General features: G+C 40.0%; 1 protein-coding gene across 10 annotated transcripts in view; it reads right to left on the reverse strand.

Annotated features, from left to right (window-relative positions):
• Positions 1–2,464: 2,464 nt before the first annotated feature.
• TUT4 (terminal uridylyl transferase 4) overlaps positions 2,465–23,743 on the reverse strand; it is a 215,245-nt gene continuing 193,966 nt past the window's right edge. For 3 of the 10 annotated variants that reach the window (XM_062191334.1, XM_062191343.1, XM_062191333.1), the window contains 6 exons: positions 18,200–18,315; positions 16,760–16,983; positions 15,913–16,013; positions 11,524–11,971; positions 4,686–4,844; positions 2,465–2,857 (listed from right to left, as the gene is read on the reverse strand). In XM_062191334.1, coding sequence (XP_062047318.1) covers positions 2,769–2,857; positions 4,686–4,844; positions 11,524–11,971; positions 15,913–16,013; positions 16,760–16,983; positions 18,200–18,315 — 1,137 coding nt within the window. In that variant the 3' untranslated portion in view covers positions 2,465–2,768. Of the gene's footprint in view, positions 2,947–4,685; positions 4,845–11,523; positions 11,972–15,117; positions 15,502–15,912; positions 16,014–16,759; positions 16,984–18,199; positions 18,316–23,743 lie in introns of those variants that run through there. The other 7 variants (XM_062191342.1, XM_062191337.1, XM_062191336.1 and 4 more) reach the window with 7 other exon arrangements.

Consider the following 23,743-nt stretch of genomic DNA (forward strand, 5'->3'; position numbering starts at 1 on the left):
AGCCCAGCCCAACCTCAGCTGTTAAAGACATTTGGAGATTAAACCAGTGCATTCTCTCAGTATTTGTAACTCTCAAGTAAATATATATCATAAAATGCCAGCAACAGACATATACATCTCTTGACTGCATAAGGAGTCCATGTCAAATAATTAATTTGTATCATTAAGGTTTGTGTAAATATACCCCATGATGTCTGCACTGTGTGAAACTACCAGATGAGTCATTTCTCAGAACTTACCCTGATCATACATGATGCATGACTGTACTTCTATAATCACTGATCACAATCATCATTGCAATTAACATCCTAGCAGCTAAGCTTTCCAGATGGCAGAATAAAACTCACAATGGATCATTTAGCACATAGTAGGTCCTCATTAAAAGAGAATTATCTTCCCTTCGCTCTAAATGCCAGTATTAATCTCAATTTAAAAAACAAAATACTCAAGGAATGGGCTCTGTGGCACAGCATGCAAAACCACTGTTTGGGAAACCCACATCCCGTATCAGAGTGCCACTTCCAGTCTAGGCTACTGCATTTCAATTCAACTCCCTGCCAGTATGTTTGGGAAGCCATGGACGATGACTCAAGTACTGCAGTCTCTGCACCCATGTAGGAAACTCAGATGGGAGTTTTGGCTCCTGGCTTCTGCTTGGCCCAACCCTGTCTATTATGGCCATTTGGGGTGTGAACCAGCAGATGGAAGTTTCTCTATCTTCTCTCTCCCACTCCACCTCTCTGTTGTTCTGCCTTTCAAATACATAAATCTTAAAAAAAAAAAAAAAAAAAAAGAGGCCAGTACTGTGGTGCAGATGGTTAAAGCCTCAGCATGCAGTGCTCGAATCCCATATGTGTGCAGGTTCGAGACCCGGCTGCTCCACTTCCGATCCAGCTCTCTGCTATGGCCTGGGAAAGCAGTGGAAGATGGCCCAAGTCCTTGGGCCCCGCACCAGAATGGGAGACCCAGAGAAGCTCCTGGCTTCAGATCACCTCAGCTCTGGCCATTGTGGTCATTTGGGGAGTGAACCAGCGGATGAAGACCTCTCTCTCTCTGGCTATACCTCTCTTCTCTGTAACTCTTTCAAATAAATAAATCTTTAAAAAAAAAAAAACTCTGAAAAGAATCATTTCCATTTAAATTCCAACATGTAGATATGCTACCTTTAGATTCAGTTTATTGCTCTGAGCTTCAGTATCCATTTTCAATGACAAAATGGAGCTTCTCTTCAGGAAGGTTCAGGCCGGAGTTTAGCAGGAGCTGCTTCTAAAGAGAACAATCATTACATTTATGGCAGAGATTTTACACTGGGTAGTAGTTCAGAGATTCCAAGGGAGACTAGACCGTAACAAAAAGTTTGGAATTTCTCATTTGTACAAACTGGACTTGTAACAAATTTACCAAATTAAGAATTCCAGATAAAGTGTTTCAACCTTTACCGGCAGATCATGAAAAATATGGTGGGGATCCACAGGTTGCATCTTGTTACCAGAATAAAAAGTATAAAAAGACATCCACCTTGATAAAAAGATATTTTTAAAAATGCTTAGAATTGTCAGAGCACATACCCCTCAGGTTCATAAGAATATTCCTTCAGTGAATACAAAACTGAAAACAGTTGTACATCTTATAAGAATCAAGCCCCTTAAGCTGCCTCAGGAAAGACAAAATAGAGACAGCACCTGCATCTATCAATTTCATATGGCAACTGTGAAGATCCAACAAAATAAAGGACATGAAAATATCCTTGACATGTGGGAATGTGGCCTATTGCTTAAGATGCTGGTTAAGATGATCACATCAAACATCAGAGTACCTGGGTTAATACCCAGTTCCATCCAGCTGCTGACTCCAACATACTGCTAAGGCAGACCAGGGAAGGCAGTGGTAATCACTCAAGTGTCCCATTTATGTGGGATACCTAAATTGAATTTCCAGCTCCTAGATTCAGCTCAGTCCATCCCCGGCAACTGCAGGCACCTGGGAACTGAAGCAGTGGATGGAAATCTAGTAAGCACATTGCTGCCTAGCCTTTTAGCTAAGATCAAGTGTAGTAAAAAGCACATTTTTTGTCTCTGTCTGCTACAGACAGGAAAGAAAAAAGAAGGAAGGTTCTTTAAATCTCTAAAAATTTAGAATACTCTATCTAAAAGAAGTCCATATTATTTTTCTATCATCTAAACTAGATGATTAACCAAATTCATTCTTGTCCAAAAATATTTATTAACTTAAAGTAGAACTACTTCAAACACACACAAAAGCAACATTTTCTGTTCAAGTATGAATATGTTCCACATACAAATATGTAGAAGAAAAAAATCCTGAATCTTCATGTAATGTAATTGTAATTTTATTTTATTTTTTTGTTTTTCACCTTTTAAAAAGTTTTTGGCACTACAAGGTTCTGTAAAGAATAGAAGTGACAAATTTAAAACACATGAAATTCTTTCCTAATTCTTAAGAACAATATATATAAAGTCTGAAGCAACCAAAGTATGAATACAGCTAATAGAAAATAAAGAATGTAATTTTTTAAATTCTCTCTTTATACAATTCATCAAGATTAAACAAAACATAAAATTCCCTTAAAAATAGGGTAATAAAATAGATGAAATTTGTATCACTCAATTTGTGATACTAGTAAAAACTATAGTTCATATTTATATACAAATAATACAGCTTTTAAAAACAGTCAGAATTTAAATAAGCTATCTAAACGTGTTAAAATTTTAAATCAGGACCTGATTTGTTTTGCTTTCCATTAAATGTCACTTTTTCTGCTGAATGTAACTGACACTGAGGTACGGATACCCTTGAGACAGCAGGATTGGCTGGTTGCTGTGCATCGGTAGACCAGCTGAAAGAAAATGGACTTGCATTACTCCGAGACGTTTCCTCTTGGTGTGTGGGGACAACGCTCTCTACACCGACGGATGGCACATCTGTCTGTTGGATATAACACAGACAGGAAACTGAAAAGCATGTGCCTATTTATCTGACAATCCCTTAAAATTAACTTGTAGCTAGTTCTTTTCTTCTATTTACACAATGTGAGGAGATGAATGAATCATGTCAAAACATTGGGGAGGGGAGCAGGAAAAAGGAGGAGAATGTGAGCATGTAAAAGAAGGGAGAGGAGACAAGAGATGCAGGGTGGAATAAGAAACCCCTATAGAAGAACTGCAGACCACCCCTGCCTACACAGGCCTAGAGTATGACTTGGTCATAACTTCCCACAGTCCTAGCTCTCTGCTGAAGAGAACCCACCCACAAAGTTCCCTCAGAATGTCTAACACAGGCTTGCCTCAGCAGTGAACACACAGGCTGAAATGTATCAGGCCTGACACTTAGAGCAGGGGCCTCCCTTTACAGTTAGTGCTGCACTCGTCACCACTCCCTGAGTTTCTGCCTTTAATGTCCTGAACTTGTATTTTAACTATGAGACTGAGTCCAGTGTTCTAAACTCCTAGGCTAACCAAAAGCTAAAGGCCAGACTTGGAGGTCTTGCCTGTTGGAATAGACACCTCTGAGATAAGTAGGTTAGATAAAATGTTCCAACTTTCCAGGAATTCTCAGTGTATAAAATTCATTACCCAGGTTAAAACTATTATTGCTACTATAAAAGCACCAGAAACGCATAAAACATTCTCATGTGATTCAAGACTTACTTTTACTAAGCAAATCTATATCTCTCTTTGCTTCAAAAACTTCTATTAAATCCCTACTACTTACTATACCAAGTGCAAATTTCATAATACATATATTAGTGTACTCTCTCTAGCCTTATTAATTTTCCCATGAATCTCCGTCCTCTAGTCCTGATATTTTCTCTTCTTCCTCATTATTTCAGGCAAAACCCAGTGACTGTATGTTATTTCCTCAGCTAATAACAATATCCTTCCCTTTAATCTCTAAAAATTCACTAGGGAAATTTTAAAATTTTAAATTTTTCGAATGTAAAAGTCATGTTCAAATTTAAAAATCATGTGTGATGTAATCTCTGGTATCGAAATCCTGCCCCTTCTGCCAGAGCAACAGTAAGTGATCATACTAAATTCCTGGAGCCAGTGTTGTGGCACAGCAGGTTAAACCACCAGCTGTGATGCTGACATCCCATATGAGTGCCAGTTTCTATCCCAGCTGCTCCACTTCTGATCCAGCTCCCTGCCAATACAACTGGGAAAGCAACAGAAGATGGTCCAATGTTTGGGCCCTGCCACACACACGGGTAACCCAGATGAAGCTCCTGGCTCCTGGCTTTGATCTGGCCCAGCCCTAGCTGTTGCAGCCACCTGGGGAGTCAATCAGTGGATGGAAGATAGATCTCTCTCTCTCTCTCTCTCTCTCTCTCTCCCTCTCTCTCTCCCTCTCCCCCCTCCCCGTCTTTCTCTCTCTCCCCCCTCCCTCTCTAAATCAATCTTCAAAAATTAAAATTAAAAAAAAATCCTACTCTCACCTATTTAACACATTTGGTTCTCATAATAACATGCAAAGAAAGCAGAGGGATTTTATTTTCCTCTAGCTTGAGCAGTAAGCACCTAAATGTAGCCTGATATACAATATGCACTCTCAATAAATCTTTACTGAATGCAAAAATTTTCATTCCCAGATCTTGGCCTTGTCTGAGGCTCTCTGTCCTGGAATAAACCCACCCAATCTATTATCCAATTTGTAATAAGTGGTACCTTGAGAATAGAAGGGTTTGTTGGGCTGAAATCTGGCATTTCCCTGATGCATGAAGTTTTGATGCAAACCATAAGGCCACGAAGCTGGGACAAGGGGAAAATGGGGACGTGGTGCATGTTCCCAAGGAATTGGAGGATTCAGTCCTCGAAAGCCTGGCTCTGCATTTCAACAACAACAACAACAACAAAAAAAAAAAAACAAATTTTAAAACATTAGCTTGTTGATTCAAACATTCCTTCATTCTACAAAAATATATTGAGTATGTACCAAAAAAAATTTCTTAAAGTTAGTAAACACTTCTATTTGGTCAAATTATTCACAAGACAGGCAATATAAAAAGATAAATACAACAATATTTAATAATCCCATAACAGATAGGAAATACAATATTTAAATACAACAATATTTAATAATTCCCATAACACATAACACCTCTTCTGAAGAGGGGTGTTATACCAGTTTCTGAACTTAGAGAATATCCTAAGATTAGCTAAGCTGAGTTTTGAAGAACAAGAAACCAGTCAAGCAAAAGGAGCAAGGAGGGCATTTTCAAGTAGAAAGAACAGCATTTACAAAAGCCTGAAGGCCAGTGCCGCGGCTCAATAGGTTAATCCTCCGCCTGTGGCGGCGGCACACTGGGTTCTAGTCCCGGTCGGGGCACCAGATTCTGTCCTGGTTGCCCCTCTTCCAGGCCAGCTCTCTGCTGTGGCCAGGGAGTGCAGTGGAGGATGGCCCAAGTGCTTGGGCCCTGCACCCCATGGGAGACCAGGATAAGCACCTGGCTCCTGCCTTCGGATCAGCATGGTGCGCCGGCCGCAGCGCGCAAGCCGCGGCAGCCATTGGAGGGTGAACCAACGGCAAAAGGAAGACTTTCTCTCTCTCTCTCTCTCTCTGTCCACTTTGCCTGTCAAAAAAAAAAAAAAAAAAAAAAAAGCCTGAAAGCAGGAAAGTACAGCAAATTTGGGAGCTATAAAGCAATCAGCAATACAGACAGGGCAAAGGAGGAGGTACTAAGTAAAAGGGCTGGACAAGAAAGTGGAGATATAAATGTCAAAGAATCTTAGTTTATTTTTTTTTTTTTTAAGATTTTTATTTAATTTATTTGAGAGGTAGAGTTACAGAGAGGCTGAGGCAGAGAGAGACAGAGTATTCCATCATCTGGTTCATTCCCCAAATGGTCACAACAGCCGGAGCTAGGCTGATCCGAAGCCAGGAGCTTCTTCCAGGTCTCCTGCATGGGTGCAGGAGCCCAAGCACTTGGGCCATCTTCTACTGCTTCCCCAGGCCATAGCAGAGAGCTGGATCAGAAATGAAGCAGCCAAGACTAGAGCTGGTGCCCCAGGCAGAGGATTAACCTACTGCGCCACTGCACCCTGCCCCTTGTCTTTCTTCTAAAGACAAGGACAATCATAACAGAAATCAACTATTATCTTGGATGAGCGGAGATCCTATTAGAAGTCTGAGGCACTGCGGTACAATTGTTGAGAAATTGGGCTTCGGTCTTAAACAGGTCTGAATTCAAATGTCAGTTACAAAAATTACAAAAGTCCCATTGTAAATCTCAAGTTGTTATGAGTATTACATGAGATAACAAAAACAAAGTGGCTTGTACAAGTTCTGCACATAGGTAGGAACTCAAAAAAATGAGTCATGTTCTTTCTGTGGCTAACTACACCCAAAAATCTTCTTAGTTTCTATAAAGATGTATCTTTAAGTACATTTTTTTAAGTGCATTACCCAGTGAATCTTCTGGGACATTCTGGTGTTTTGTCATTCAGGGTCAAAATGTGTTGCTACAGAATACCCAAAACACATGGCATTTATTAGGGAAACTTTTGATCAACATAAAGAATTCAAATTAGAAGTTAAGGGATGGGGAAGAGTAGTTAGCTACTTTCTTACAAGCTCAGTCTCATCAGAAGATAAAGAAAATGAAGTAGATACTCTAAACTCTTAAAGCCATATTTTACAACTTAGAGCTGAAGCTGAAGAGCTCATATAAAATAAACGAGATGGTATATAGATTTACTCTATCATCAATTGAGAAATTATGTTTAACAACAAGGTATTGTAACCACTTTTCCAATCAAGTATTTTTCATAATATATTATTATCTCATTAAAGATAATTCCAAAAATGGGGGGGGCCTCATAATCTCCTACTCTAATATAACCAAAATTATCATTTTTAAAAAAAGATTTATTTATTTGAAAGTCAGAGTTAGAGAGAGAGAGAGAGAGAATCTTCCATTTGCTAGTTCATGCCCCACATGGCCACAACGACCAGGGCTGGGACAGGCCAAAGCCAGGAGCTTCTTCTGGGCTCCCATGTGGGAGGCAGGGGCCCAAACACTTGGGCCATTCTCTGCTGCTTTCCCAGGGGCAGGGAGCTGGATAGGAAGTGGAGCAGCCAGGTCACGAACTGGAACCCAAATGGGATGCCAGCACTGCAGATGGCAGTTTAACCTGCTGCACTACAACACCAACCCCATGATTATCATTTTAATGTATTCCCACGCAGTTATTCCATTTTGATGCACTAGTAAATTTAGCTACAATATTAACTATGAGTTATATATTCAGAAAACAGATAATATCTGTTGTATAACAGCTTATGATGTAATAACGTATAACGTCAAAAATATATCTTCTATATGTTTGGGCACTAAACTGGCCACTAGAGAGACAATGACAATATCAGCAAGGACTAAAGGTTTCCAGAACAAAGTAATCTAAGTTAAATAGTGTCTGAGAATGAGTAAGTTAGCTAAGCTTTATGGCAAGGCAGAAGTAGGTAAGTGAGTATCGAAAAGGCAGGCAGAACTAACTTAAAAAACCAAGGGTAAAGGGTCAATGTCGTGTCGTAGCAGGTAAAGCCTGCTAATAGTGCCAGCATCCCAAATGGGCACGAGTTCAAATCCCAGCTGCTCCACTTCTGATCCAGCTCTCTGCTATGGCCTGGGAAAGCAGCAGCAGATGGTCCAAGTCTATCAGGCCCCTTCACCCACGTGGGAGACCCAGAAGAAGCTCCTGGTTCCTGGTTTCCGATTGGCTCAGCTCCAGCTGTTGCAGCCCTTTGGGGAGTGAACAAGCAGATTGAAGATCTCTGTCTCTCCCCTTATCTCTGTAACTGCCTTTCTTTTTCTTTCTTTCTTTTTTTTTCTTTTTTTTTTTTTGACAGAGAGAAAGGTCTTACTTCCTTCCATTGGTTCACCCCCCCAAATGGCTGCTGCGGCCAGCACGCTGCACTGATCTGAAGCCAGGAGCCAGGTGTTTCCTCCTGGTCTCTCATGCAGGTGCAGGGCCTAAGCACTTGGGCCATCCTCCACTGCACTCCCGGGCCACAGCAGAGAGCTGGACTGGAAGAGGAGCAACCAGGACAGAATCCAGCACTCCGACCAGGACTAGAATCCGGGGTGCCGGCACCGCAGGCGGAGGATTAGCCTAGTGAGCCGCGGCACCAGCCATAACTTCCTTTCAAATAAAATAAATAAATCTTAAAAAATAACAAAAACTCAGGGGTAAGAGGCAATACAGTGTGTTTGCGGGATATTAATTGCTTCATTATGACTGAACTGAGAGATCAACAAGTGGTGGGGGACTTAAAATTATAAAAATTGAACTGATACACCATGTACCAGAAACACTGCATCTATGTTACATGGTTATGCAACTCAGTGACTATCATGGTAGTACATGATATGGCATATATACACTGAAAACTCTGGTGAAATGATACAACCAGAGGCCACATTAAAAGGACCATGCATGCCATTTATACTTTGATTTCAGTAATTAAGTTTCCACATTCTGACATTTCTGTTGAGTAAAATACATTATTTGCCTTTTTCCCAAAGAGGGTAGACATTTTCCCCAACAACACAGTTCTCTAAGGAATAGCATATTTTAATAACCACTAAAATTCTTCTGAAAATTGATAAGGAGAAAGAACTGAACTTCCAGTCTACTCTTCCTATACAAATTGGATTATGAGATAATTGGAGTAATCAAGTAGTTAATAAGGAAAGTTCTTTTTTACAAATAACCATAAGTAATACGTAGAAAATTATCATTGTACAATGAATGTCTAGTGGAGGAATGGATACTGGGAGCAGACATGTGGCACAGCAGTTAAATCCTCTAACAGAAGGCCTGGTTCAGGGCTTCTGTTGTGGCAGAGTGGGTTAAGCCACCACCTGCATGCTGGCATCCCATATGGGTGAAGGTTTGAGCCCCTGCTGCTTCACTTTCAATCCAGCTCCCTGCTAATGTATCTGGGAAAGCAGCAGAGGATAGCCCAAGTGCTTGGGCCCCTGCACCCACATGTGAAACCTGGAAGAAGCTCCTCGTTTCAGCTTGGCCCATCCATTGCCACCATTTGGGGAGTGAACCAGAAGATGAAAGAGCACTCTCTCTCTCTCTCTCTCTGAATCTGCCTTTAAAATAAAAAAATCAATCTTTTGGGGGAAAAAAAAGGCCTGGTTGCAGTCCAGGTTACAGTTTATGATCTAGCTTCCTGCTGCTGCATACCACAGGAGGCAGAAGATGATACTTAACTACTGAGTCCTGAGCTCCTGGCTTTGGAGAAAGCCCACCCTGGCTGATACAGGCATCTGGGGGAATGGACTAGTAGATGGAGTATCTGTCTCTCCCTCTCAAATGAGAAAAAAAAAAAAAAAATTTAATTACAAAGAAAGAATGTATACTGTCGACAATTATCACCAGCAGCTAAGACCATTAAGTAAAAATGAGGAAGTTCATGAAGGACAGAGAAGACTCAAGTCACTTAACTCACAGATCACTCTTCAGGCACTAAAACAGGAAGAATCAGAACATTCCTTCTGAAGTAAGGCAACAAAAGATATATAGGACCAACTAAGAAGTGTGATTGTTCTCAGAAAGATCTAATCAAGTCTCTAACTCTTCGAGTTTACAGAAAACAGAGATAAAGCTGTACATTAAATGACAACACAAAGATACAATCACTTAACTCCAAACTATGGGAAATGATATAATTTCTTCATTATAGGTGAAAAACTAGTAAAGAAGAACTGTTATTTGCAACATGTAAGAATAAAACCATTTATAACTATGTACTTTGAATCTTGATTTAAATCAACAATAAGAATACTCTGGGAGAAACAGGGGAAAATGAATAAGGATTAGATACCCAGTGTGATAACGGTCTTAAGGTTTTTCTTTTAGTGACATGAACTGATGTTTAAAAACAAATTTGAGGGGCCAGCATTGCGGTGCAATAGGTTCATCCTCCGCCTGCAGCGCCGGCATCCCATATGGGCACTGGTTCTAATCCTGGCTGCTCCTCTTCCAATCTAGCTCTCTGATATGGCCCAGGGGGCTCACATTGTGGCACAGTGGGTTAAAGCCCCGGCATGAAGCCCCTGAATCCCATATGGGCGCCAGTTCTAGTCCTGGCTGCTCCTCTGCTGATTCAGCTCTCGGCTACGGCCTGGCAAAGCAGAAGATGGCCCAAGTCCTTGGGCCCCTGTACCCACGTGGGAAATCTAGAAGAAGCTTCTGGCTCCTGATCGGCTCAGCTCCAGCCGTTGCAGCCATTCGGGGAGTGAACCAGCAGATGGAAGACCTCTCTCTCCATCTCTATCTCTCTCTATAACTCTTTCTTTCAAATAAATAAAAATAAATCTTAAAAAAAAAGAAAGAAAGAAAAAGAAAATGGCCAAAGTGCTTGGGCCCCTGCATCTGCATGGGAGACCCAGATAAAGCTCCTGGATCCTAGCTTCAGATCAGCCTAGCTCTGACCGTTGCGGCCATTTGGGGAGTGAACCAGCGGATGGAACACCTTTCTCTCCGTCTCTCCCTCTTACTGTCTGTAACTCTACCTCTCAAATAAATAAATAAAAATCTTTTTTTAAAAAAAAGCAAATTTGATTAAATGTCTAGGATTTGATTATATACTCAAGCCAAAATAAATTTTAAAAGGTGGGGAAGATTCAAATAAAAGAAAAGCAAATTACAACTGTTAAAGTTGGGTTTGGGGGTTCATTACATTTTATTCTCACTTTTTGCATATGTTTCAAAATTTCCACAATACTTTTTAAAATTATTATCACTAAAAAACTTAATATGAAGCTAGATTTATACCATACATCAACCACTTTTTAACTAGGCAAACATAATAAAAGACTAGAAGAAGGTAAGATAGCAAAACATTACTTAGTAGCTGCATCCAGGAACTGAGATCAAAGAGAGTCATGCTCTATAATGAATAGTACCTATATATCAGAGAAAAACTATTATTTTAATGTTAATTGCTATTAATATCTTTGTCTTTTTTAAAAAATTCTCTTTACGAAGAGACAGTACAGTCTAGAATACAGAGCACAGGTTTTGAATGCAGAAATTAGCTTAAATCCTAACCATATTAACTATGATAATATGAAAAACTACTTAGCCATTCAATTTCATCAACTATAAAATACTTAGACCAAGCAACATGCCAGTGAAAATTAAAAATAATTAGAACACCTAATATTTAATGTGCATCATTTAATATTTACAAAATCCCCTTGAGTTAGATGTCATCAATATCCCTATGAATATATAAATCCCAGATGAAACCAATATACAACAGGTTTAATAATTTCACAAGGTCTCACAATAAATGGCAGAGCCAGATTCAAATCTAGGAGATTTGAATCCATACTCTTAACTTTTATCTAATCCTGTACTGTCCTTCCACAAACACTTATTGCTTGCCTTCATATTACTTTCCTCACATTATTTTTCCAAATTGAACCAATAATACCAATCAACCAATCCTTCTACAGACAGATATAAAAGAAAAGCAAAGAATTACCAGAATTCCCCAATGCACCATTGTTCACCAGGGAATTTGGAGCCACAGTACGAGGCCAGTGTCCATCATGAGAGGAGTTAGGGATCGCCACAGGTCTGGCAGCAGGCTGTGCAAAGATGATGCTGGGATCATTCAGGCCAATATTGCTGGGGGCACTGCCTGGGGCAGAGTGGATCACTGGGCCATGGATAGGCCAGGATGGAGCGGGGATCTGGAGGGGATGCATTGGCAACAATCCCATATTGTGCATGGGAGAATACTGAGCTGGTGGTGACTGGGGAAAGTTATACATAGGCATTTGGACCTGATGGGAAGGCTGGGCTCCCTGCTGAGGTGGGCCAAGCTTAGCCTGTGATCCTGGCTGGGATTGAGTCTGGGTAATAGCAGCTGATTGGTTAGAGTTCTGTGGAAATGGCTGGGGCTGAGGAGAGTAAGATGGTGAATCAGACTGTAGAGAAAAAAAGATACATTTCAAATTAATTCACAAACATCTTAATTTTTTTAAATACAGATGATCAAAATATAGAATTATGGAGTTATTAGAATATTATACAGAGAATTCTATAATATATATAAAATAATAATTAAAACTCATTACATGAGGGTAGAATTTTTCCAAAGTTACTGAAATTCTCTCTCTCATGAGTACTGCCTCATAAACCTTTTCACTGGTCAAAGGACAAAGAATTCAGACATCATTCTCATCCTGAAAAACATGTATTTCCCATTGTGAATTTAAAAATTAAATGTCAAAAATCTCATAGGGGCAAGAACTGTAGCACAGTGGGTTAAGCCGCTGCCTGTGATACTGGCATCCCATAGCAGTGTCCCACCTCTGATCTAACTCCCTTCTAATGCACCTGTAAAGGCAGCAAAGGATGGCCCAAACACTTGGGCCCCTGGCATCTACAAGGGAAACCCGGATGGAGTTCCTGGCTCCTGGCTTTGGTCTGCCCAGCCCACCCATTGTGGCCATTTGGGGAGTGAACCAGCAGGTGGAAGATCTCAGTCTCTCTCTCTCTTCTCTAACTACTGTGCAAATAAAAATAACCAAGTATGCCCTCATGGAGCTTAATATTTATGGGGGGAAAGGCAGCAAGTAAACACTACAAAAGCAATCCCAATCATGTATAATGATTACTATGAGAAAGAATATATAATGTACAAGTAAAATGAAATCCCAAAGCAGGAATGCCTAAACTCACATTGGCAGGAGGAGAGAAGATCAAGGAAAACTGGAAATCAAGGGATGTCTCCCAGAGGAAGTTACCTTTAACTTAAGACTCAAGATTAACCAGAAACTGCTCTGATAAATTAGAGAGATAAGAGAAAGGGAAAAGTATTGCAGGCAGAGGGAACAAAACAATTGAAGACTTACAGATATGAAAATACATGGTTTTGTCAATAAATGTGAAAGAAGTTCAAAATTCCTGGACTAGAAGGGCAGGTAAATGGTAGCTATGAGGCTGAAGATTAAACAGGGCAAGATAATGAAAGGTCTTATAATCTGTTGACTTACATTATATTCTGAGGGCAGTGGGAAACTATTGAAGGGTTTTTAACAGGTCAGGAATATGACCAATCTGCATTTTTAAAAGTTATTCTAGTTTAATTAGAATGAAAGAGAATAAATAGAAAAAATTTTTGAAGATCTATTTGAAAGGCAGAGTGAGAGACAGAGAGAGAGAAAGAGATACTCCATCTGCTGGTTCACTCCCCAAATGGCTGCAACAACTAGTGCTGGGCCAACCTGAAGCCAGGAGCCAGATGCTTGTTCCAGGTCTCCCACGTGGGTACAGGGGCCCAAACACTTGGGCCATCTTCTGCTGCTTTCCCAGGCACATTAGCAGGGAGCTGAATTGGAAGTGGAGCAGCTGGGACTTGAACTGGCGCCCATAGGGATGCCAGCATCACAGGCAACAGCTTTACCTGCTACACCACAGCCCCGGTCCCCTAAAAAATTTTAAAGACTAATTAGATTATTGATCTGTAAGCTTCTGTGCATTTGTTGGTATGTACACTGTATTTATTATTAATAAAGTATTTTTTTTTAAAAAATAAGTAACATTTTCAAAAAAAGAAAAAAGACTAAGACGACTGATTAGGAAGCTGCTATAATACAGCAGTCCAGAAATGATGGTAGGCCAGGATACGAAAATACAATACAGAGACAGAAGGAAGCAATGACTATGAGTTCTGTTATATAACATCCCCTCTTTTCCCCCAGGCAAAACGAACAGGACTTAGTGACTGACCAGATGTAAAGGCTGAAGAGGGAGAAAATCTTCAAACCAGAAAGATACTGAGATTGTTCAATAACACCAAATACAGGAGTAAGAGGCAAGTCAACAGGGCTGGAGAGGAATATAAACTACATTCTAGACAGGCTGATGTTGGAAGTGATTTGTGAGACATCAGAATGGTGATGTCCATTAGACAGACTTTTATTTATTTATTTATTTATTTATTTATTTGAAAGTCAGTTACAGAGAGAGAGGGAGAAGGAGAAAGAGATGAAAGATGAGAGAGCGAGATAGAGAAATATCTTCCATCCACTGGTTCACTCCCCAGATGGCTACAACAGCCAAAGCTGGGCCAGCCCAAAGTCTGGAGTCAGGAGCTTCGTCTCCAATTCCCATATGGGTGCAGGGGCCCAAGAACTGATGCCATCCTCAGCTGCTTGCTCAGGTGCATTAGCAGGGAGCTGGGTCAGAAGTAGAGCAGCCAGGACTGGAACCACTGCCCATATGCGGATGCCAGCATCAGAGGTGACAGCTTAACTCACTGTGCCCTAACACCAGCCCTCAGACAGACTCTTACAGAAAATTCAGCTGAGAGAAAAGCTGGGCAAGAGGCAGAAAGTGAAAATTAGCAACAGCACAGAAAAGTAGTTAAAGCTTTATTATTTTTAAAGATTTATTTTTATTTATTTGAAAGGCAGGAGAAGGAGAGACAGAATTCTTCCGTCCTTTGGTTCACTCCCCAAATGGCCCCAACAGCCAGAGCAGGCCAAAGCTAGGAGTGAGAAATTTCTTAGAGGTGTTCCATGTAGGTGCTGGGACCCAAGGACTTGGGCTATCTTCCCCTGCTTTCCCAGATGCATTAGCAGTGATTTGGACTGGAAGTGAAGCAACCTGGACTCAAACCTGCACCCATCTGGGATGCCGCTGTTCCAAGCAGTGGTTTCACACCCTACACCACAATGCTGGTCCCACTTTTTATTATTTTTTGAACTATTTTATAAAAACAAAAAGGAAGAATATACGCATAGCACATATCACTCAACACATGTTAACTAAATATTATTATAAAATTTATGAAAATTTCAGGTACACAGTAGATATTCAAATATTTGAGGTATGAGTGGGCTCTTTGAATACTGAGTCTTTTCTCAAACACAAATCACATCCAACTTAGCATGCTTATCAGTTAATAGCTTTGAATCTAGAAACAGGTTTCTGTCTTATAATTCCTCTTATTTTCAGCTTCCCAACATGTAAAATTTCATCACACTAATATCTAAAAGACAAAATTTGAAGGAACCGTGAAGCACTGAAACATGGTGTCAGATTTAGAAAAGCACTCAGGATAGAATTAATTAACTAAAGAAGTATAAGGTAAATACAAAGGTAGACAAAAGAACAATTTATTCAAGTTTATATAAAACTTGTGGGGCCATCATTGTGGCACAACAGGTAAAGTCACCGCTTATGACACCAATATCCCATATTGGACTGCCAGTTCAAGACCTGGTTTCTCTGCTTCCAATCCAGTTTCCTGCTAATGTGCCTGAAAAGGAAGGCAATGGTGGCCCAAGTAAGTGGGCTCCTGCCACCTATGTGTTAAGACTAAGATGGAGTACCTGGCTTCCACCTTCAACCTGGCCTTAAATCTGGTTGTTGTAGCCACTTGAGGAGTAATCCAGTGGATGGAAGAGCATTCGCTCACTCTCACTCTCTTAGGTATCTGTAAGTCAGGCTACGAGAAGACACACAGAAGTCTCATGGATACAAGATGTAACATGTGTATTTCCCTAACAGCACTAAATATCTCAATTTTTATGTCTGTTTTGATTAATGGTAGACATTTTTCCACTATGCAAAGTCTGAAACCTCAAAATCATAACTTTATTTTAATTCATCTTATTAGTTATTTTAGATTAGAAATGAGGAAGCAGGATCAAATAAATTAATGAGTTTGTGCAGAGAAAGACACCTAGATCCTTATTCCAAAAGTAATGCTCATTCCACTCTTTATGCCTTTCAATGACACATCTAAAAAGCATTAGAAAATCTGAAGATTTTATTTGCCCAATAGATACACCATCACTCAAGAAAGACAATACTATATTCCTGTCAAAAGGAATCCATTCACAGTCACTGTACTTACACATTCTGAGGACTGTCTAGTCCTTACAGATTGGTCACCCTGTTGCTGGGCTGAACCAGCCACCTGCTGGGCATTGACAAGGTTGCGAACCAGTTGGGCTGCTAAGAGAAAACATCACAAAGAAAATCCAAAGATAAAGTAGCAGGAAAATGACAATAAAGTTCCTTCTTACGTAAAAGAATCTCAAATATCTCTGAAATTTTATAAACTTGAACTTTTAACTCTTAGTATTGTGAAAGACCTGTAACAGCTATTTTTCCTAATTTTTTAATCCTATAGATCAATTAAAAAAACAAAGATCACTGGTTCTAAAAACAAGAATAAGTGCCAAACCGCTTTCTTAAAGGAGACAACATATTCAAGAAAATAGTTTCTGCAAAAGAAGTCTGAATAAATAGAAACTATCACTTCTAAAGTATTTTTTTCTTCCCAATAAACTCTCATTTGGGTTAATATGTAATTCTTAAAATTCTTTGTGAAATAAAATAGGAACAAGTTTCCCTCTCTCATAATACCTGTGAAAGCAACTATAATTTCTCCTATATCTTTCCAGAAAAAGTCTTATAAAGAATGTAATATTATAGCAAAAAAAATGACGATTCTAACTCCAATCCAAAAAATACTTAGATGGATCTGAATACAAGAGACTATAGAGGCCTTGATGATGAATACATCCAACTTCTATTCAAAGTAAAGGTCTCATTGTCTAATCTTATCTTTCTGATAAATTACAAGGCTCAAAATCACTCAACTAGGTTTGTAACAGAGAGAATCAGTGTCCTTAGCATGATATCAACATAAACTACTTTATTTCCAACAGAAACGATTTTTAATCTTTTATATTTACCTGCCACATTACTATTCCTTTGACGGGCCAGCTTGACTTCTGGGCACTCCCTTCGTACATGTCCTGCATCTCCACATATAAAACATCTGAGATCTCTGGGGTCTCTAAAGTCTCGAGTGTCATGGAGATCTCGGGAATCAAGAAGATCTCGAGAATCTTTCTCCTCTTCATTCCCTTCTTTTTCTTCTTCACTGTCTTTCTTCTTTAGTCTAAACAATAAACTGCTGATACCAATAATGTGTGGGCTAGGGACTTATAAACTTAGTGAGTCACAGAACAAACTAAACCATCCAAGAGTCACCACAATAACAAAGGGACTAACATGTCCACTGTTTCACGCATTGCTTGTTTAAGGAAAGGGAACTCACATTTATAGTGCACCTACTGATATGGAGGAAACTGGGTATTCCAGTTTTATATAACACAAAACTTTATTAAAAATGTTTAATATGAAATTTTAAATCTCTAACAATCCTTGGAGATCGATATTTATTATCTTAGATTTATTTATTTATCTATTTATTTGAGAGTCAGAGTTACAGACAGAGAGATGTCTTCCATCTGCTGGTTTACTCCCCAAATAGCTGAAACAGCCACAGCTGGGCCGATCTGGAGCCAGGCATTTCTTCCAGGTCTCCCACATGGCTGCAGGTGCCCAAGCATTTGGGCCACCTTCCACTGCTTTCCCAGGCCATTAGCAGGGAGCTGGACTGGAAGAGGAGCAGCCAGGACACGAACTAGTGCCTACGTGGGATGCTGGTCCTGTAGGCAGAGGCTTAACCTACTATGCCACAGCACCAGCCCCTCCAGTTTCTTTAAAGAAGCAACTCAGGCTAAGAAAAAGTTAAGTGTCTTGCCTAAATTTAACAGTCAATAAATAGCAGCAATAGAAGTATGTTCTGTCTGCACAGTTTCGACTTTTTATATTATGCCAGACTGGATGAAAGGAATTGATTTTCCTGGCAGATTAAGTACAGCATATAGAATATAATTCACAGATATATTTGGAGGGAGTATCTAGGATGTATATTCCTCAAAGTATCTAATATATATGTAAACCTCACAGCATTTATCTCAAGGTCTCAGTTAATTTTATTTTAATTATTAGTTTGCATGACTGTGATGTCCTCAGAAAGAACCCCAACATTTTTTTCTTGGTTCCTAGCACAGTGCCTCTCACATAGTAGGTGTCAATAAATACTTCTTCAATTAAAAGGAAATGAAATGGATTGGTGAATGAATGAACAAATCAATGTTATAAGACATTATACCACAAATAAATCTCATCCTACTAAAATTTCCACTCAAATACACATGTATCTTAGGTTACCATAGAAGGCCCTGAATTTTCTCACTTAAACACTTCTGAACACAAATATAGCTACAAACTAGACTCACATTTACATTCCCAATAAGGCTGATACATAATAATTTGCCAACCTTTTCCTTTTTGGGCAGTCTTTCATGTAATGGCCTATTTTTCCACACACACGGCAACATCGATCATTGGGAGCCAGTTCTCCATCTGTTAATACTCTGGAATCAAAGAAGTACTCCTAGGGAAGACAATGGAATTTTACCAGAAAAAAAAATTATGATAAAACTTTCGGATCCAAATGGAAAGGAGATGAAGATAAAAAGTTTCAACCAACAGGAAATAAATATCAACAAATATTTCACTATAATTAAAATCACAATATGAGAAAAAGATTCAGAATCATCACAGCTAACAGTACTATACATTTTGCATACACATTATGTTACAGACACTACAGATGAATGAAGAAATCTCAACAAAATATATACAATATATTTCATCTTCATTTACTCAGCATTCAAGACACTTGCCCAAAGTAAAAAAGTTGGCTAAGTCTCAACTAAAGCATTTAAAGTTAAGTCTGTCTTGCTAGAAAGCTCGTATTTTTCTGCTACATCAGGCTACTTTCAGGGAAAAAAAATTCTCTGTACAAAAGAGCTTTAGGCTAATAAAGCAATCTTCTGGTTTATTCCAAATATAGTTAGATCTGCATACAACTTTTAAAGAACATGTAAGATTTACCATATAAAATGAAGTGTACTAAAAGAGAAGGTAAGAGAACTAAGAAGTAAATAATTTCTCGAAGTCTTAGATCCAAGGCACATTTTTGCTTTATCCCTCTTAAACTTTGTTTCAGTTATATACTATCACAAAAACTAACTGGTCCTAATAGTACCTACACTTACAGAAGGCAAGAGAATATGTCCACTTAAACTGTCTTCAAATCTGAGTGATAGGGACAGTCATTTAGCCCAGCAGTTAAGACACTGTGTCCCATATCAGAGCACTTGGGTTCAACAAACGGTTCTGGCTAATGACTCCAGCTTCCTGCTGATGCAGACCCTAGGAGGCAGCAGTACTGGTTCAAGTAATTGGGTCCCTGCCACCAATGTGGGAGACCTTGATTCTGAATCCCTGCCTCTGTGCTATGAGCAGCCCCGGCACTGGCCACCAAAGGCATTTAGGAAGAAATTAGGGGATGGAAGCTCTCTCCCTCTTTCTGCATGTCTGCCACATAAGAAACAAAAATTATTAAAATCAGAGATGGGGCAGGCATTTGGCACAACAGTCAAGTTGTTTCTTGGAATACTTGTAAACCAAACCAGAGTGGCTGGTTCCATTTCCAGCTCTTTTATTTCCAATCCTGGTTCTTGCCAATGCATACTCTAGGAGGCAGCAGATGATGATGCCAAGTATCTGAGTTCAGGCTTCAGTTTTGCCCAGCCCTGACTGTTGCAGTATTTGGGAGTGAATCAGTAGATGGAAAATGTCTGTGTGTGTATGTCTGTACTTCTCTTTCTCTTTCAATTTTTTTTCAACAGAAGATGGTCCAAGTGCTTGGGCCCCTGCTGCCCACCTAGGAGACCAAGAAGAAGCACATGGCTCCTAGCTTCAGCCTGGCCCATCCTTGGCTGTTGCAGCCATCTGGAGAGCTAACCAGAGGATGGAAGATCTCTCGCACTCTTTCTGTCTCTCCCTCTAACTTTTTCAAATAATTAAATAAATCTTAGGCCGGCGCTGTGGCTTAACAGGCTAATCCTCCGCCTTGCGGCGCCAACACAGCGGGTTCTAGTCCCGGTTGGGGCGCCAGATTCTGTCCCGGTCGCCCCTCTTCCAGGCCAGCTCTCTGCTATGGCCTGGGAAGGCAGTGGAGGATGGCCCAAGTCCTTGGGCCCTGCACCCGCATGGGAGACCAGGAGAAGCACCTGGCTCCTGGCTTCGGATCAGCGCGATACGCTGGCTGCAGCGGCCATTGGAGGGTGAGCCAACGGCAAAAAGGAAGACCTTCCTCTCTGTCTCTCTATCTACTCTTCCTGTCAAAAATAAATAAATAAATAAATAAATAGAATTTTAAAAAAATAAATAAATCTTAAAAAAAATTTTTTTAAATCCTAAGTAAAAGCAAGAGACACATCTGGGGCCAGCACTGTAACACAACAGGTTAAGCCACTGCTTGCAGTGCCAGCATCACATACAAGCACCAGTTCAAGTCCTAGCTGCTCCACTTCTGATCCAGCTCTCTGGTAATGTATCAGGGAAGGCAGAAGATGGCAGAAGTCCTGAGGCCCCTGCACCTGCGTTGGAAACCAGAAGGAAACTCCTGGCTTCAGACAGGCCAAGCCCCAGCTGTTACACCCTTTTGGGGAGTGAACTGTGGATAGAAAACCTGCCTCTGTTTCTCCCTCTCTCCTTCTCTAAAAAGAGATATACATCCAATAGGATGACTATATAGTTTTAAAAGCATATAAAAAGATATTGGTGAGGACATGGCTAAACTGGAAGCTATATATAATGCTAGTGAGACTGAGATCCAGAACCATACAAGGATAACCACTCTCACCATTGCTATTCAATATGCCATTAGGTAATAAAAAAGCAATCAAAGGGATACAGCTCAAAGGGAGAGTCAAGCTATCCCTATTTGCAGATGACATGATTCTATATATAGGAGATCCAAAAGACTCAACTAAGAGACTACTGGAACTCATAGAAGAGTGAGGTAAAGTGGCAGGATATAAAATCATCACACAAAAGTCAACAGCTTTTATATACACAGACAATGCCACGGCTGAGAAAGAATTTCTAAGCTCAATCCCATTCACAATAGCTACAAAAAAAAATCAAATATCTTGGAATAAATTATGTCAACGATACGTATGAAACATTAAAGAAAGAAACAAGAGGAAGATATAAAAAGTGGAAAAACCTTTCACATTCATGGATTGGAGAATCAATATCACCAAAATTTCCATACTTCTGAAAGCAATTTACAGATTCAATGTGATACCAATCAAAATACCAAGGACTTTCTCCTTAGATATAGAAAATGTAATACTGGAATTCACACGGAAACAGGAGATCCTGAATAGGTAAAGTAATCTTAAACAACAAAAACAAAGCAGGAGGTATCACAATATCAGATTTCAAGATATACTACAGGCCAGGAATAATCAAAACAGCCTGGTACTGGTACAAAAACAGATGGATAGAGGCCAATGCTGTGGTGTTAATCCTCTGCCTGCAGCATTAGCATCCCATATGGGCACCAGTTCTAGTCCTAGCTGCTCCTCTTCTGGTCCAGCTCTCTGCTATGGCCTGGGAAAGCAGTGGAAGGTGGCCCAAGCGCTTGGGCCCCTGCAACCACGTGGAAGACCTGGAAGAGGCTCCTGACTCCTGGCTTCAGAGCGACCCAGGTCTGGCTGTTGCAGCCATTTGAGGAGTTAACCAGTGGTTGGAAGGCCTTTACCTCTGTATCTCCCTCTCACTGTCTGTAACTCTACCTCTCAAGTAAATACATAAAATCTTAAACAAAAATATGGATAGACCAATGGAACAAAATAGAAACAGCAGAAATCAATCCATGCATCTGCAACATTTATCTTTGATAAAGGAGCTAAAATCAATTGATGGAGCAAGGACAATCTCTTCAAGAAATGGTGCTGGGAAAACTGGATCTCCACATGCAGAAGTATAAAGCAAGACCTCTACCTTACACAAAAATCCACTAAAAATGGATTAAATATCTAAATCTATGAGCCAATACCATCAGATTATTAGAGATCATTGCAGAAAACATGGAAGACATTGGCATAGGCAAAGAGTTCTTGGAAAAAAATCCCAGAGGCACAGGCAGTCAAAGCCAAAATTGACAAATGAGATTATATCAACTTGAAAAGCTCACAAAGCAAAAGAAACACTCAGCAAAGTGAAGAGGTAACTGACAGAATGGGAGAAATTATTTGCAAACTATGCAACTGATAAAGGATTAATAATCAGAATATATAAAGCAATCAAGAAATTCAACAACAAAATAAACAATTTAGTTAAGAAATGGGCAAAAGACTTAAACAGGCATTTTTCTTTTCTTTTTTTTTTTTTTTTGGACAGGCAGAGTGGATAGTGAGAGAGAGAGGAGAGACAGAGAGAAAGGTCTTCCTTTTCCGTTGGTTCACCCTCCAATGGCTGCTGCGGCAAGCGCATTGTGCTGATCCGAAGGCAGGAGCCAGGTGCTTCTCCTGGTCTCCCATGAGGGTGCAGGGCCCAAGGACTTGGGCCATCCTCCACTGCCTTCCTGGGCCATAGCAAAAAGCTGGCCAGGAAGAGGGGCAACCGGGACAGAATCCGGCGCCCCGACCGGGACTAGAACCCAGTGTGCCGGCACCGCTAGGCAGAGGATTAGCCTATTGAGCCGCAGCACCAGCCTGAAGCAATGACTTTTAACAGCCCTTGTTTCAACTGCTAAGAAACAGGTTTTTTGTTTGTTTGTTTGTTTTTTTCATATTATTTGTCGAACTCTTAAAGAGTTAATCATATGTGTACAAAGTTAGTTGATAATAGATCTTAGGGGGCCAGCGCTGTGGCGTAGCAGGTAAAACCACTGCCTGCAGTGCCGGCATCCCATGTGGGCACCGATTCGAGTCCTGGCTGCTCCATTTCCGATCCAGCTCTCTGCTATGGCCTGGGAAAGCAGTGGAAGATTGCCCAAGTCCTTGGGTCCCTGCACCTGCATGGGAGACCCGCAAGAAGCTCCTGGCTCCTGGCTTCAGATCAGCTCAGCTCCGGCCGTTGCGGCCAATTGGGGAGTGAACCAGTGGATGGAAAACCTCTCTCTCTCTCTCTCTCTCTCTCCCCAATTGGGGAGTGAACCAGCGGATGGAAAATATCTGTCTCTGTTTCTGTCTCTCTCTGCCTCTCCTTCTCTCTCTGTGTAACTCTGACTTTCAAATAAATAAATCTTCAAAGAAAAAGAAAATAGATCTTAGTAAAAAATAAGAATGAGAATAAGAGTGAGAAGAGGAAGAGGGGTGGAAGGGCAAGTACAGAGGGAAGAATCACTATGTTCCTAAAGTTGTAATTATGAAATGTATGAAGTTTGTATTCCTTAAATAAAAGGTTTCTAGAGGAGGGAGAAAAAATAGTGCTAGTGAGAATGTAAAATAGCACAGTCACTTTAGCAAACAATTTATTAGTTCCTCAAAAAGTTAAATATAAATTTATCAAAATGATACAGCAATTCCACTGACATATATATTACCAAGAGAAATGAAAAATGTAAATTCATGCAAAAATTTGTATACAAATACTCAAAACAGCATTATTCATAATAATCATAAATTGAAGTACTACTAGCCATATAAAGGAAATGTTGATACATGCTACAGCACAGGTGGATCCTGAAAATACTTGCTAAGTGAAGAAAGCCAATTCCAAAAGACTACATATTACATGATTCTACTTACACAAAATGGCCAGGTTCACAAATCTATACAGACAGAAAGTAGAATGGTATGGGAAGAGATAGGTTAGGGACTGAATGCTAATGGTGACAGGGATTTCTTTTAGAGAAGATGGAAATGTTCTAAAGTTAGACTGTAGTGATGACTATAAAATCCTCCAATGTATTAAAAATCACTGAACTATATACTTAATTATGACTTATTCTCGAT

Source organism: Lepus europaeus, chromosome 5 (assembly GCF_033115175.1).
Source record: "Lepus europaeus isolate LE1 chromosome 5, mLepTim1.pri, whole genome shotgun sequence".
NCBI classification, from domain to species: Eukaryota; Metazoa; Chordata; class Mammalia; order Lagomorpha; family Leporidae; genus Lepus; species Lepus europaeus.